Below are 17,672 nucleotides of genomic sequence, written 5' to 3' on the forward strand. Positions count from 1 at the left end.
TAAGACAATTGAAGCTGTGGGCAAGCAATTAGGGAAATGGGGTCGTGAGCATGTAGGAATGAAGATTGTAGGAAATTATTTTTCTTCTTTTCCTTCATATAGAATCCCTTCCCTATAGTGCTCTCACCAGAACTCCCAAAACCTGTCCAACAAAGAAAAATCAAATACAATGGAGTACTAACTCATTTGGATAAAAAACGCTAGCATTAAGTTGATAAACATCTTACTTTAGAGTATCGTGACCCCTGTTTTTCCTTTAAAGACAAAGAAGCTTGATCATAAGATATCCATTGTCTTTTTCTTCTTGAGCACTACTGTGAAACTGCAGACAACGAAAACCCACAGTACAGAGAAGATCCAACACTTAACCTGAAATTAACTTTTTGAGGATAAAATATTGAGCTTTAGGCATTGAGTTCAAACCATACTACTGTTGCTCTTTGTTGCAGACTTGCATAAAATTCTGAGGATTAAACTATCACTGACATCTTTGTCTTACTGATAAAGATCACATTCTCTTTGTTTTTCAATAGCCTATTAAGGTCTTTGAATGAAAATAACACAATCTTGACATGAAATATGCAAATTACCATCTTTTTAGTGACCACATTTGAACTATAGTAAGGGGCCCTGGTGGTGTAACAGGTAAGTACTCAACTGCAATCACGAAGGTCAGTGGCTGAAACCCACCCATGCTTCCATGGGAGAAACACCTGACAACATAATATGTTCTACAAAGCGCACAGCTTTTGATGGCAATTCTACTCTGCCGTATAGCACTGTTATGAGTTGGATTCAACCTGATGTACACAACAACAACAAATTTTAGCTTGATGGCCAGTGTTTGTATTGTTATATCTTGGAGAGAACTTGGGATATTGTTACAAAACAGATAAAATTATTCTTAAGTGAATAATGGAGAAATGTGAATTTTTTTGGTGAAATTCTTTGTTATTTCTTGTAATTTCTATTTTTCTTAGTTTTACAGCCCTACTTTTCTGAAGACCATGGTCACGCAAAATGGTTCCTCCATAACGGAGTTTGTCCTCGAGGGATTGACCCGGAAACCAGAACTGCAGCTGCCTCTCTTCCTGCTGTTCCAGGGAATCTATGGGGTCACTGTAGTGGGGAACCTGGGGATGATCCTCCTCATCACTTTCAGTCCCAAGCTCCAATCTCCCATGTACTTTTTCCTCAGTAATTTGTCATGCATAGATTTCTTTTACTCCTCAGTTATTACCCCGAAACTCCTGGAGAACTTTTTGTGGGGGCAAAATGTTATTTCTTACAATGGATGTATGACTCAGCTTTTTTTCTTTTGTTTTTTTGCTATTGCTGAATGCTATATGCTAACTGCCATGGCATATGATAGGTATGTTGCTATCTGTAGTCCTCTGCTTTATAATGTCACTGTGTCCCCAAAGGTCTGCAATGTGCTCGTCATTGGCGTCTATATTATGGCTTTTTTAGGAGCTGTGGTTCAAACTATCTACATGACTAAACTTTCCTTCTGCGAGGACAATGTCATACGTCATTACTTTTGTGACGTAATTCCTCTTTTAAAGCTCTCGTGCACTAGTACATACATCAACGAGCTTTTGTTGATGGTTGTAGGCGGTTTCAATGTGTTAGCAACAACTGTGTCCATCATCATCTCCTATATTTTTATACTCAACAACATCCTTCGAATCCCATCAGCGGAGGGCAGGTCCAAAGCTTTTGGTACTTGTGGCTCTCATCTTACAGCCGTTGGGATTTTCTATGGATCTATCGTATTTATGTATTTTAAGCCGGAAGCCAGTAGCAGTATGACCCAGGAGAAGGTGGCTTCTGTGTTCTATACCACAGTGATTCCTATGTTGAACCCCTTAATTTACAGCTTGAGGAATAGGGATGTAAAAACTATCCTCAAGAAAGTCATGGGTATGAAGTTTAGACAACCCCAGGTTAGTAATCAGAACCAGTAAGGGTCACATTAACAGTCTCCTTCATTATTTTTCCTAAAAGTATTGGATTTTCTGTTTCTTAAAATTAATACCCCATTATCAATCATTTGATCATGACTATCAGTTACAATTTTATTGGAGTCTCATTGCACATACACACATGAACATCCTGAGAAAACTATAGTAGATATTATGATTCAGTAAGTCTTTGATGAGGCCTAGGTATATTTATTGAAAATATATATTCAGTTGAGTCAGGATTATATTACATTTCCCCCATTAAGAAAAACATGGGTAGTGTGTGCACACGTGTGTGTTATAAATGTATATATATAGATAGACAGATAGATAGATAGATAGATAGATAGATAGATAGATAGATATAGATAGATATGTATATAGAAACAGATAGATTACATAGATAGCTAGTTTAGGATACATAACAGTCATTCCTTTTTTCTTTAATAATAGGATAGATGATGCTAAAAGTAAGTGATATAAGACTTGGTTGTGACAGAAAATAATCACCTGAAGCCTAGAACTTAAACGTAACTTAAAAGATAAATGCATACTTGGCTAATTTGAACCCTTTTTGATGGATCTTTCTTAGGAATTTTTGCAATATAACATGTCTTTAAAACAAATTCCCTAATTAATGAACCTTCACAAAACTGAATGAAGATTGAATACTCTTGATAGTGTAACTGAGTACGCTATTGATAGTATAATCTAAAGAAGACGGTGCATCTGTGAAGCCATTTTCAAAACGAAATCTCCATCTACTACCAAATTTGTAAACAGTTGATGATTCTGCCATTCAAAAGCTTAACTGCTTAAATGACATATTGACAATCTCAATATGCTAAGACTATGGTATACTTTTAGGTTATTAGCCTAAATGAATCTCTTCTGTACATCACATTCTCTTGTTCAATTTCCTATGTCATCCTTCAAGGCATATCTCTTCTTTATTCTGGACATATAAGCATATGATGGGAATCAGCATCCTACCATTGTTCAATCCTTTAACAGTGCCAACAATCTACAATCCTGCTAAGAATGTGGTATTTTGGTGTATAATATTCCGGGGTAGAAAATGTTATCTACTTGTCTTTTTCTCTAAATAATCCTCATTTCATGGGCCAGAGAACCAATATAGGAATCCAGCCAGTTGCTGAGCATGTATATGCCAATTAAGCAATGTGGAATTAGTGAAAAAATAGAATATTGATTCATGGACTCACTGGATGCACTGTGAGGTGAACATGATCCAAGGCACTGTTGAGCTGAACTCCATAAGCCCCTGCTCTGAATGGCGTGCCACAGTGATGTTTTGGGTCCCTTGGAATTATTGTTAGTTCAGACAGTGTCCAATAATTCCATAAGCCTGATTGTTTCCTTTTGCCTGCTGTCCAGTGTAAAGGCAGTGGGTCTCTTTTTAGATGATTTGGAGAAGCCAGTATACCTTCTTGGGAATATAGTGGTGTCCCACCTCCAAGAGACCCTGTGTTCTCTTCAATTAAATGGTTTTCAGACTGTAAATTGGCTGATGTCTGGGAATTGATTGAGAGGTCATGACTTTCTATTATGATCAGTCACTCATTCCTGTTTAGTCATTTTTATGCGTAATTGATATAGCTCAATTAAGAATTTGGTAGACTTTCCATCATTTTCATTTCTAGGTACAGCAGGATCAACAGCCAACACCATATGTCTTTGTGAGTCACACTATTCTGATTGCTGTTCATTATGCTAAACACCTCCACCTTGGCTTTGGTGAATCTATGTTGCCACCTGGTGCCTACCATTTGGAATCCAGTTATTTCCATGGCTCTTAATTTCACCAATCTAGTGGAAGCAGTTCCTACTGTAATATCGGAGGCACTGAGTAGAGTGATCTGGTGGTTTTTCAAGGATGTAGTAATAACCTAAATGTATTCTTTGCATTTATGGTAAATATGGTCTTTTTTGGCAAATGAACTCTACCTTTCAAATGTTCCAACGTGTTTAGTTTCCTCATCAGTAAAACAAGGCTTTCCTTGCATTTCAACTTTAATTAGTGTGATTGCTTTGTGGTATATGTTTGTGGATCACACAAACTCTTTGTCTAACCTTTTGCGCTAAAACATTAATCTGGAATCCCTGCTTGATGGGCCATATAAATAATACTGAGCATATTTAACTTTAAGTTATTCCCATCATTATTCTATATCATCAATATTCATTTTCAATTATATCCCAAGTATTTCTTTATATATAAATTAGAAAAATCATTCAGTTGTTTTGGAGTGGAGTGTACCATGTCATTGGTCTTATTTGTATCTCTCTTTTTGGGACATTCTTTGGAGAGAGTTTTAGGTCGAGAAGAAAGGCACAGTAGTGGGAATGAGCGTTGAGGAGCATCAGCAGTGTCTTACAAGGAGCTATCTTAAGGGAGCCTATTCCATGTTAGACGTGATTAATTGTTATAAATGGGGACAAAAGGGCTGCTTCTATTAACAAAGAGGTCTTAATAAAGAGTTAATAAAATAATGCAGTCATCTTTTCTTATTTTTCTTCTATGAAATATAAAATAAAGGTTGGCATTACTTTGTCTTTGAAGCTATGGGTCAATTGCCCTTTGAAGTCATCTGAACCTGTCATTTTTCTGTAACATAAATTCTTACTAACTTTAATCCTTGATGGATATTGTAGTTTAATTAATCTCTGATGGAAGCATTTTGGTAAAATCTACTGTCCTGGGATATTATCCATTTTGAAAAATGTTAGGAGTTTTTTTTCATGCAAAGATTTCCAAAATATTTATATGATTTTCTTTCCTTTATTCTATTTCAATTATTCATTTTTGTTTCTCATTTATCATGATATATACTTGTAGGCACTTGTACCTTGATTAAATAAGACATACATTTATCTGTTTTATTAAATTTTTCCAGTAAAATATAATTTTATTATATACATTGTTTTATATATACAATTTTATTAATTTCTTATTTGTATTGTTTCCTACTATGCTTTTTCCATTTACTTTATTGATTTCCATCTAGTTTTAAAATTGTGAAAGTTAACCCATGTTTTACTTATAACCTTATTAAATAAATTGTGAAATCTGCAAATATTAATTATTCATATAATTATCACACGTTCATTAAAAAGGATACACTTTTAAAATCTCATAATTATAAGGGTTGACAAATGCCTGGGGTAAATGAGACTCACTTGCATTTTCTGGTGGCAATATAACATGGCAAATCATCTTAGAAAACAGTTTGATACATTTCCTAATACTACATGGGAGAGTAAGCCAAAAAGTTTTGCCAATAGTGTATGGCCGGATCAATACCAGGCTGGCTTCTAGCAGCAAGTGACCTTGAGTCTTCCCCACCTATGCGTAGCTGACCAGAGCTGGCTGAAACAACTAGCAGCAAGTGGCCTTGAATCTCCCACACACCCCTGCGGAGCTGACCAGAGCTGGCTAATGGCCTGCTTTGTTCTCGACCTGCCGCTCTGCACCCGGCACTGGCACGGCCTGTTTGGCTCAGTGCTCACTTTGCTCTCAACCCTCCACTCTGCACCCAGCACAGCCCGTTTGGCTCAGTGCCCGCTTTATTCTTGCCCACCACTCTGCACCGGGCATGAACACACCTGAAATCAGGAAGACACCTTACATTCCAGAAATCCGGACATATCTGTCCCTATAAGCAACAGCCCTGTAGCCTGCAGTGTGACTTCCCAAGCCCGGACGTTGTGGACTGTGGGATTTCGCCCAGGCTGGGTTTTTTTTTTCCCTCCCTAATAAAGTCTGTTTGTTCTAATTCGACTGATTTGGTTTCTGGCACCTCTCAACTACCTTACAAATAGAATTCCAGTTTATGGTTTAGACAAGGTGTGTTTAAGCATGTCTCTAATAACACTGGATATCTGTAGTCCGATTTTCTAAGTATGGCAGTCTTCTTAGTAAAGGTTTCTTTAAAAAGAAGGAGGAGAAGGAGAAGAAAAGATCCTTTTCTGCTCAACAGACAAAAACGATGCTGAGGTCAGAATTTTTGCAGCATTTTATAGGAAGTCATCTCCACATAAAACAACAGTATTTATATGTATTAAGCATTAAAAGGAAAGCCAGAAAGATCTTAAGTGTAAGTTGAGAGACAGAAGACCATCAATCTCAAGGAATTTCTCTGATGGCTAATAAGCAGGAACATTTTGTCATATGTTTCTTGGCCATACAATAGTGAAACTTCTTTTCAGTTCATTTGCCCACTTCTTCGAGGGCTAACTGCTGTTCTCCTTTTGCAGGCAAGGAAAGTATGGTAGATTTTTGTAATAAGCCCTTTGTCTGTTGTGCCGTTGCTAAAAATCCTCTTCCAGTCTGTGGGTTGCTTTGTTAAGCTCTTGGTAAAGTCTTTTTATTCACCCTGGTGTTTTATCCTTAGTAAATCCCACTTGTCGATTTCAGGTTCCTCTGTGTGTGTACCCTGCCCTATTGCAGTTAGCCTTTGTATTCCCTGGGCCAATGTTCTTAGGTTTGTACTGATTCATTTGCTAATGGTCCTAATGGTTTGGGGTTTACTTCTATGTCCATGATCCACCTTGAGTTTGTTCTTGTGCCTGGGATGAGCTAGACATAATTTTTCTATGTAGATTTGCATTGTTTCCAGCACCACTTAAATAGAGTGTCTCTCTCCCCCTTGATGTTTTTGGCGTCCTTGTCAAAGATCAGTTTTCTATATGCTGATGGTTTTATTTCTGGGTTTTCTGTTCTTTTCCATTAGTCTCGTTTCTGTCGTTATGCCAGTACCATGCTGTTTTGACCACTGTGGCTGTGTAGTAGGTGTCAAAGTCAGGTAAAGCAAGTCCTCCAACTTTGTCCTTCTTCTTGAGGAGTTCTCTGCTAATTGTGGGCTTCTTCCCTCTCCATATGAAATTGGAGGTCAGCTTTTCCAATTCTTTGAAGAAGGTTGTTGATATTTGAATCAGCATAGCACTAAACTTACTAATGGCCCTGAGAAAGATAGATATATTTACTATATTGAGTCTTCTGATCCATGAGCATGGCATATTACTCCATTTGTAGAGGGCACTTTTGATTTCCAGTAATAGTGTCTTATAGTTTTCTGTGTATAGGTCTTTTTTTTTGTCTTTTGGTTAAATAAAATCCTTAGATATTTCTATTTATTCTTGCCTATTGTGAAGCGTACTGCCTTCTTGATCTCCTCTTCCATGGTCTTGGCCAATGTATATAGCAAACCAATCAACCTTCTGTTTACTTATCTTATATCCTTCCACTCTTCTATATTCCTCTATTGTTGTCAGTACTCCGCTTGTTGAGCTTTTGGGCCTTTCAATATATGGAATCATGCTGTCTGCAAATAATGATAATTTCACCTCCTCCTCTCCCATTTGGATACCTTTGATGTCCTTCCATTGTCTTATGTTGTTAGCTAGGACCTCCAGTACAAGATTGAATAGAAGTGGGAACAAGGGACATCTTTGTTTGATCACCTTTTCAGTGGGATTGATTTCATCTTTTCTCCATTGACTATGATGTTAGCTGTCATCTTTTTGTAGATAGCTTATATTAACTTGAGGAATTGACCTTCCATTTCTATCCTCTTGAGTGTCTTAATTAGGAATGCATGTTGGACGTTGTCAAGTGCTTTTTCTGCATCTATATATATTATCATGAGATTCTTATATTTTTTCTTATCAATGTGGTGTACAATATTGATGGATTTTCTGATGTTAAACCATCCCTGTACCCCTGGGATGAATCCTATCTGATCCTGGTGGATAATATGTTATGTTTTATATATATATATATTTGTATTCTATCGCCCAATATTTTGTTAAAGATTTTTGCAGGTATTTTCACTAGAAATATCGGTCTATAGCTTCCTATTCCTGTGAGATCCTTGTGTTGTTTGGGTATCAAAGTTATACTGGCTTCATAAAATGAGTTTGGGAGTTTGCCATCCTTTTCTACACTCTGGAATACTTTGTGGAGGATCGGTGTCAGCTCTTCCCTGAATGTCTGTAGAGTTCTCCAGTGAACCATCTGGTCCAGGAGCTTTTTTAGTTGGTAGCTTCTTGATACCCATATCTATTTCTTCTTATGCTATGGGTTTGTTTAGGTCCTTCACCTCCATTTGGGATAGTACAAAGAGGGATTGTTTTTCCAATTGTATATGTCTTCCACATTGTTGAATTCATTAGAGTACTTTTTGATTATCCTTTTAATCTCAGTAGGCTCGGTTGTGATTCCCCCTATTTCATTCCTATCCTGGCTATTGTTTGCTATTTTCTTTCTTTGGTTAGGTTTGCCAGTGGTCTGTCGATTCTGTTGATCCTTTTATAGAATCCAATTTTGTTGCATTAATCTGCATCATTCTTTTGTCTTCCCAGTGGTTCAACTCTGCCCTGATTTTTATTACTTCTTTTCTTTTGCTATTGGAGGGATAGTTCTATTGACTCTGTCTAGTTGCTGCAGGTTTTGTGAGGGCATTTCCATCATAAATCTCTCTCCCTTTTTCATATATGCCCTTATTGCTATCAAGCTACCTCTGATAATGGCTTTCACCATATCCCATAAGTTTTGATATTGTGTATTCTCATTCTCATTAGCTTCCAAAAGCTTTCTGTCTCCCCTCTAATCTGGGTCAGTACCCACTCATGTCGCAGAAGATTGCTAATGATCCTCCAATTGTTTGTCCTTGTTTTTCTGGCTGTCCTTTGATTGATCTCCAGGTTTATGATTGGTGACCTGACAAGTATGTCTGAGTAATCTCTATGTGTTTGAATTTACTCAGGCTTGATTTGTATCCCAGCCTGTGGTCTATTTTAGAAAATGAGCCATGTGTACTTGAGAAGGATGTGAATTTATTTTGCATTTGGATGAAAAGCTCTAAAGATATCTATCAGATCTAGTTGCCTAATTGTAGTGTTTAGGTCTATAGTTTCTTTGCTGAGCTTCCTTCCCAATGATTTTTCTCTGAAAGTGGTGTATTAAAGTGACCTACTATAATTGTTGAATCTGTGAGATATCTTTTTTCATGTTTTGAATATATTGACAAATTTCACGGGTCTCTCATTTGGCACATATATATTCCTTATTTACTAGTTCCTGGTAAAGTGATCCTTTGTGCACTAGATAGTACCCTTCCTTATCTCTTTTTATGGTTTGAACATTGAGATCAATTTTGTCTGAGATTTGAATTCCGACTCCTGCTTTTTATGAGGTGCCATTTGCCTTTTATATCTTCTGCCAGCCTTTTATTCTTAGTTTATTCCTGTCTTTGAGCTTAAGATGTGTTTCCTGCAGGCAACAGATGGATTGGTTATGTTTTGCAAGCTCGTCTGCAAGCCTTTTTACTTTAGTGTGGGAGTTAAGGTCGTTGACATTTAGAGTTATTATCATAATCTGTGGATTCATTGCTGTCATGTCATGCCTTTTGTTTTTGGTGTTTTCCTATCATCCTTACCACTGTGCTGTGTCCTTGTAGGGGCTCCTTTATTGCCTTCTTTTCCCTCTGAGGCTATTCTCTCTTGGTGGTTGTTATTGGCTTGTTGGCTTCTGATTGGAGTTGGGTGTTCTCCGGTTTGTACTTGGTGGATGTTGGTCTTCTGGCCATAATGAGTTAGCAAGGATCTTCTGCAGGGTTGGGTGTCTTGCAGCATATTCTTTAAGTTTTTCCTTGTCCTTAAAGATCCTTATCTATCCTTTCATCTTAAGAAATAATTTGGCAGAGTAGAGGATTCTTGGGGTAGTGTTTTTCCTTTCAGATTTTCAAAGATGTTACTTCACTTTCTCCTTCTCTTCATGGTTTCTGTTGCTAGGTCTGAGCATATTCTCATCTGACAGCCATTGTATGTGATTGTGTTCCTTTCTCTTGCTGCTCTTAGGAATTTCTCTTTTTCCTTGAAATTGGATACTTTAACTATTATATGCCTTCATGAGTTTTTCCTGAGGTTTTAATCTAATTGGTGTCCTCTCTGCTTCCTGTATGAGTAACTGATTCTCATTCATTAAGGTGGGGAAGTGTTCTTCCAGAAATTTCCCTGTTAATTTAGATGTCAACTTCTTTGCTGTGTCTCGTCTGTTTGACCAATAATTTTGATGTTGTTCTTCTTCATAGCATCTGTCATTGATCTCTTTTATTATCTTATTTGATTGTCTTTCTGATTTATTTAGATCTGTCTGAATGTCTTAGAGATTACTTATATGGTTCTCAGCCTCCTCTAGTCTGTTCATGAGATCCATGATCTTGTGTGCAGCTTCTGCTACTTCATCCATTAGCTCCTGTATTCCCCTTTGGTGCATGGACTTCATCACCTCTATCGTGGAATTTGTCTCCTCTTTCGTTGCATCCTTAGTCTGTATAGCTTCTCTCATCTCCTGTAGCACTCCAAGCAGCCTTCTGAAAATTTCTTTTTGTGGCATATCTACGTCAGATTTTTCTATGAGTGTTGTTAGCTCTGCTGTTGTGGTGTGGAAGTGGTGGGTATGCTGTTGTGGTGTTGGGAGTGGTTTGGTGTGCTGTTGTTTATGTGATGATTTTGAAGAGATTGGCACCATATTTCTGTGAGATCAAGGGGCCCTGCGTTCTTTGTGTGGCTGGCAATGGTGTTTTCAAGAGTTACCTGTGGTCTACTGTGGAAGTGGGCCAGGCTGCTGCAGGCAGGTGCCATGGTGACTCAGTGGTCAACAGTGATGGGAGGTTTCTAGCACCAGTGGGGAACTCAGTTTCAATTGTGGTTAACTCCCAGTACAGTGATAGGGTTATAGGGTGCCAATGGGAAGGTGATGGCCCTGTTGGGGTCTAAGGTGGTAAGGCCGGAATGTGCTGGAGAGTTCCCAGAACTGGGTCGTTGGTCCCCTGGGTTCCAGAGCTAGGCTACATTTGTGGAAAAGATGCCCTCTGGGCCAGGGATGTACTCTCCATTTTTCCACTCACTGTGTGGGCTGGGAGAAGCCAGGGAATCAATGATCCATGAGCTTGGAGAGACCCAGGCTACACCTATCCAAGGCCCTGTGGGCTTAGCATTCACTGAGCAGGCCTCCAGGGACCCAGTCCATGACTATCTGTGGTGTTGGCTGAGGTGGCATGTGCAGTGGGGCTGCAAGGACCTGGCCTCGATGATCCGGGGGGCTAGCCAAGGTAATGCTTTTGTTGAGCCTGGGAGCTTCTGAACCTTGATGATCTGTGGCTCTGACCAAGGTGGTTCTTTTGGTGGACCTACAAAGACCCAGCAGCGACAATCTGTTGCTCTGGCCAAGGTGGCGCCTGTGGTTGGCCTGCAAGGACATTATCTGAAACAATCTGTGGCTCCAGCAAGGTGGCTAATTGCAGTGGGCCTGCAAGGACAGGCTGGCTGAGATAGGAGGGAGCTGCTAGAAGCTGCAATGCCAGGGAAATGGTGAGTGGGAAGTGTGGGTGCCACTCCATGTGGACAGGGAGTGGCTAGGGCTGTGATTAGCTTAGATGCCCTGGAAGTGGTGGGAACTGTGCCCCAATTACATGGGAGACATGACTGAAATGGGGAGGATGTGACCCAGGTACTGATGCTAGGTACCCCCAGCTTCAGGTTTTCAAACTGTCTGTGGGTTAGGCCCTGGGCCCCCGGGGGGCTGTGGGGAGATATCAGAGCTTGGAGGCAAAATTGCCACCTAGCCTCGTGGAGAGAGGCAATGGCACATCTTCCCCAGGTGGGAGGCATGAGTAGACAGTTGCTATGTGGTGGTCTGTTCGTGGCTTTGTTGAGCTCAACATGATAGCTGTCCAGTTCCTGGGGTAGCACCAGGCTGGGGCTGGGGGCACTGGCAGATGGCAACTGAGGTGCACAAAAGTCTCACAGCTGGCAGGAAATCCCTGGTATATGGACTCAGACCTCTCAGGCTTGGTACAAAGTAGATGAGGTGTAGAGCCACCTCCTGGACAGGGTGGACCCCTCAGGTCTGCATGAAGATTTTTCTACACAGCAGAATACTCTCACTTAACTTCCCGGACACCAGACACACCAGGGCTTCCTGTATGGGTTCCTTACCTGGGCACCTTCTTGAACCTCCTCTGAGTGTGTTACTATTTATTAATAGTTCACTACCTATGTGTCAATTCTGGCTCACAGCAATTCTATAGGTCAAGGTAGAACTCTCCCTATGGATTTTCATGGCTGTAAAATTGTATAGGAGTGGAAATCCTCTTCTTTCTCCCATGGAGCAACTGGTGTTGACTGTTGAACTTGTGGTTAGGGGCCCAATACATAACCTTCCACACCACCAGGTATAAGTCTCATTGTTATAAGTTTAACATTGAATATTCTTTAAACTTAAGAATCTTGTGATGCTTTTCATAAGGCTTACTTAAAATTTGTTTATCATAATTTTATCTTCAAATCTTCTGATTATCTTAAATCTATTTTATTAGTAATAGCATTATTGTTTATTTGTTTTGTGTTTGTTTTGTTTATATAGATACTAATTCATATTTTTCTTTAAAATATACAGAGCAAATGATACAAAATTGTAACAATTCCTAGATTAACAATTCAAAGACACTGATTACATTCTTCAAGCTCTGCAATCATTCTAGTGATCCCATTCCAAATGATCACACCACCATTAACTCACTACTTTCTAAACCATTCTCATAATCTCTGTGTGCTCTTTGAAATTCAGAAGTGTTCAGGTTCCCTTTTTCTAATGTCTAGGGTAAGTACCTATTTAGAGGGATAAATCATCTTTCTATTCTCCCTGATGTTTGCTTTCATATGTTGGAATAGCTATTATTCTAATACTACATTCCCCAGTTCACAACCCTAATTACTTGATATGGGAAAATGTAATGACTTATAGCACCAGTGAGTTTTCATTTTTGTTCTCTTTTTGAAACTTAGCATATTATCAGAAAGAAAGTTCCCCAGTTTCTCTTACCTATCCAGTACACTGTGGAGGTGGCCCTTATAGGAATAAAGCACTTTCTCACATGACAGCGGCAAGTTTGCCCAATATAGAGCTGTATATTAAAAAACTCACTTGCTGCACACTATGCCATTACTAACAATAGAGATGTAATAAAGAAACAATAAAGAAATATATGTCTTTGTTTGATAACTTATTTATTTTCTGAACTGCTTCAGAACATCTTCAAAGAAGTTATACCTCCTGCATTAGAAAAGAGATATGAAGAATTTAGCAGTATAACTGTGAACAAAAGTTGCTGCATAAGAAATCAGAGAAATGCTGACCTCAGTGATATGATATACTCCTTGTTAAGTAGGACTATGCAATCTGAATGGTCTTGGTTTATGTTATCATGGACAGAGGACATTCTGTATTTATACTTGAGCCCAACTGAAAGTAGAGAAGGTAGGGATTTATATTTACTATTTTGCCTGAAAGTGAATACTCTTCGTTGGACTTGTAGCTGGCCTCGCATGTTTATATCTTGGACACTTTTGTGTTCAGACTTGTGGATATGAAAACAACAAACAACAATCAAATACATAAATCAACAGTACTTTTGCCAAATGAGAAATAGTCCTACAGAACCTCCCATGAGCCTCTGTGCACCACAGCAGATGAACTTAAACTGGGAATATCTTGCAGAGGGTAGAGTTGTGAATATAATAAATTGTATAGTGAAGTTAATCAAAAAGAAGATAGGACATGCTCAAATAGGAAAACCACAAGGGCAAGTGTTTGTGGATAAATCCAGAAAATTGTGATTAGCATTGCTGCTCACTTCCATTCTGTTATTCTGTTGATTTGGACACAATTGCTATAAAACTATCTAGGAATTTACTCTGGTTTTGCATAAAGATTGAGGTTCTAAGTAATTTCTTCTTTTGTTCAGGTCACTGATTTCGATTATGGCCTCCAAAAGACACAGCCTCTCTTACTTCCTAATCCATGTGTCTAATTCTCAAGGGGTATTTATTTATTATTTTTGGCTAAAAGCAAAACAGCAAAATACATCTGGTACTATAAAGTACATGGATGCTGACAATGGTTCATATTATGTTGCTTTCTCAGTGTTAAATTTAAGGTCTTTATGTGATACGGGACTTTAAGCTGGGGTTTAGCAAGCTTTAGGACCTCATCAGAAATGTAGACAAATTAATTTACTTGAGCTTTAATTAACTTCTGCGAAATTAATTATACCATGCTATCCTTCTTAAGAGTAGGGATATGTTTGCTGTTTTATTTTCTCATATTTCTAATGGGGATTCTGGTATATAGAGTCATCAGACTGACACTTCTCAATAGACAATCCACAGGAAGTTGTTGATTCTTGACTACTAAGATTTCATCAGTCAATAGAAACTATGATGAAAAAATAAGGAGTATTTTTTTCACCCCAGAAAAGTTTATATCCTTGTTTGAGATGTTGTCTTAAAAAAATGTTTTGAAACTGAAAATACAATTTCATTTTGTGATATTGTGCTGGAGTAGATGTTTGCTGCATCTGTTGGTTGCCTTTTATCTCTTTGCTTGTTATATTTGAATGCCTTTACCGAGCACACTGAAAAAAAATGGCAACACTGAAAAAAAATGGCAATGCAATGTTGGGCCATCACTGCAATTTTAGTGGCCTAGGAAATCCAAGCCCTGAGAAAGGCAGAGTTACTTGTAGAATCTTGTGTTTGCTCTTCTTGTCCAAGGATTTTACCAAGTTCAAAAATATGCTAGAGCCTGAAACAGAATTTCCATGAATCTTTTCTCTTTGTACTTGTTAGATGTTAACTAGGCTATGGTTCTAGGTGATTCTAGTCTAACACTAGCCTAGTTTCTGTGTCTTAGATACAGTAAGTTAAATAATAAAAGAGATGAATATTGAAGTAGTAAAAAATCCTAAAATCAAAGATTTTGACTTTAAATGTATAGAAACACATAGAGAAACCAAAAATATAGAAACCTTTGGGTCATAATAAAATAAGTCACTCAGAGGGACATTTATAGACCTGTGTTAGCCTGGGTACTTTAGAGAAACAAATCAACAGAAACTCATGTATAAGAGAGAATTTTATATAAAGTGCACATCAAGAAAGCATTCCAACACAGTGCTGCCCAAGCACACAAGTCCAATATTAACACATATATCCGACACCAATCCACAGTCTCCTCCATCTCACAAAACAGACACAATAATGTTGACTGCAGGAGGAAAGCCAAGTCAGTGAATGTGTAACCATCTCAGTGTTGGAAGGGGCCTCCACAAGGCTGCCTCTCCTCAGGGATGTCTTGCAGGAAGTGAGCCTTGCAAACGGAAACAGGGAACTGGCTAAGGCAGCTGCACCCTGGTGCAACCATCACAAAGCAAGAGACCCAAGAACTAGAAAGGCGAGGCTCATTGAGCCATTTATCCCTCCACCCTTCAATTAACCCCACATTTGTTTATCAGCCAGGTTGGTACAATAAAATAACTACCTCAAGACCTAAATACTTACATTAGGAAAAAAGGAAGATTTTTTTTTAACCAACAATGTGAATAAGTGGGAAAACAGTAGAGTAAAATAAGTTAAAATATTCCAGGATAAAAAGGAAAGTAAAGATCAGGAAGAAATCAATGAAATCGAGAATAGAAAGTAGCACTAAACCCCAAAATTGGTTTTTTAAATTAATAAATAAACTAGATAAGTGAATGATTAGATTTAGAAAATTAAGAATCAGAAGAGACAAATAACCAAATTAAGAAATTAAATTTGTGACAATACAACTGATCCAACTGAGATAAAGAAAACTGTAGCTAATAATTCTAATCCAACTTAAACTCTAGATCAAAATATCTAAGAAGCACACTACCTACTCAAAATGATACAAACAAAGGTAGATAACTAACTTTAAGAGCTTCATTGCAAAATAAGACAGAAGATGTCATCAACCAGCTTAGCACCAGCCACCAAAGGACAGAAACAAAAAACAAATCCCAGAGCCAGAGCATTATAATGGACAATTCTACCACAATTTCAAAGAGGAGCTGATACTAATCCTATTCAATCTCTTAAAAACCATAAAAGAGAAGGAAACATCACCAAACTCTTTCAATGAAGCCAGCATAATCTTTGTATCATAAACGGGGAAACAAAAAGAAAAAAGAACAAAAAATCCACACAGAACAATATCCCTTTTGGATATACAAGCAGATGTAAAAGTTTTCACCAAAATCCTAGCCCAAAAGATATTATAGCACAGAAACGACAAGAAGAACAACAAAATCTAATATGGCTCACAGCAGATGCTCTGTAATCTCAGAGCAAAGATGAATTTAAAAAGTAGAAAACAAGTAAGCCTGCATTCTGAACCTTTCTTAGAAAGAAGTCTGAACCAAGCACAGCTTAGCAATTTGCAAGGAGGAAACCCACATAAGAAACCTTGAAAAGACAAGGGATTCATTTTGTTTATTTATTATTATTATTTTTTAATCATTTTATTGGGGACTCATACAACTCATCACAATCCATACATACATCACTTGTGAAAAGCACATTTGTGCATCCGTTGCCCTCATCATTCTCAAAACATTTGCTCTCCACTTAAGCCTTTGGCATCAGCTCCTCATTTTCCCCACTTCCTCCCCGCTCTCCCCTCCCTCATGAACACTTGATAATTTATAAATTATTATTTTGTCATATCTTACAATGCCTTTCACCCACTTTTCTGTTGTCCGTACCCCAGTGAGGAGGTTATATGTTGATCCTTGTAATCGGTTCCCCCTTTCCACACCACCCTCCCTCCACCCTCCCAGTATCGCCACTTTCATCTCTGGTCTTGAAGGGATCATATGTCCTGGATTCCCTGTGTTTCCAGTTCATATTTGGACCAGTGTACATCCTCTGGTCTTGCCAGATTTGTAAGTAGAATTGAGATCATGATAGTGGGGGGTGGGAGGAGAGAAGCTTTTAGGAGCTAGAGGAAAGTTGTATGTTTCATCGTTGCTACACTGCACCCTGACTGGCTGGTCTCCTCCCCATGAACCTTCTGTAAGGGTATGTGCCTTTTGCTATAGATGGGCTTTGTGTCCCCACTTCACACTCTCCCACTTTCAAAATGATAAGATTTTTTGTTCTTTGATGCCTGCTACTTGATCCCGTCAACACCTCATGATCACACAAGCTGGTGAGCTTCTTCTGTGTGGGCTTTGTTGCTTCTGAGCTGGATGGCCGCTTGTTTACCTTGAAGCCTTTAAGACCCCAGACTCTATATCTTTTGATAGCCGGGCACCATCAGCTTTCTTCACCACATTTGCTTATGCACCCATTTGTCTTCAGCAATCGTGTTGGGAATGTGAGCATCATGGAATGCCAGTTTAATACAACAAAGTATTCTTGCATTGAGGGAGTACTTGAGTGGAGGCCCAATGTCCATCTGCTACCTTAATGCTAAAATTATAAATATATGCACATAGATCTATTTCCCCATACTCATATATTAATATATTTACATATGTACATGCCTTTATTTAGATCTCTATAAATGCCCTTTGCCTCCTAGCTCTTTGCTCTATTTCCTTTTAATTTCCTCTAATGGTCCCATAAGAAGATGTCATCCTACCCTCACACCAAAATAGTGGAAAAGTATAAAAGGTAATTTGACACCACATTCCCTGCACAGTCCTGTGTCCTGAGCTCAAACTAATCCCACAGAGGATAGTGACATCTCATCCCTGGCGTCACTGGGGTGAATCGGTTTTAGGGAGGGGTGAACTTAATTGAGCCAGCACAGGGAAATTT

The 17,672-nt window shown here is 38.5% G+C and overlaps 1 protein-coding gene across 1 annotated transcript; it reads left to right on the plus strand.

Annotated features, from left to right (window-relative positions):
- Positions 1 to 1,004: 1,004 nt before the first annotated feature.
- On the plus strand, positions 1,005 to 1,967 carry LOC101657776 (olfactory receptor 8D1-like). Its single transcript, XM_004714224.2, has one exon. The coding sequence runs from the start codon at positions 1,008 to 1,010 to the stop codon at positions 1,965 to 1,967; it is 960 nt and encodes a 319-aa protein (XP_004714281.1). The 5' UTR covers positions 1,005 to 1,007.
- The last annotated feature ends 15,705 nt before the right edge of the window (positions 1,968 to 17,672 follow it).

The sequence above is a fragment of the Echinops telfairi genome, unplaced genomic scaffold (genome assembly GCF_000313985.2).
Source record: "Echinops telfairi isolate 266 unplaced genomic scaffold, ASM31398v2 ScPeMD7_5592;HRSCAF=6446, whole genome shotgun sequence".
Taxonomy (NCBI): domain Eukaryota; kingdom Metazoa; phylum Chordata; class Mammalia; order Afrosoricida; family Tenrecidae; genus Echinops; species Echinops telfairi.

What these genes read in the sequence shown, in the direction of transcription:
- LOC101657776 (XM_004714224.2), top strand. Translation starts at nt 1,008, where the DNA reads ATGGTCACGCAAAATGGTTCCTCCATAACGGAGTTTGTCCTCGAGGGA.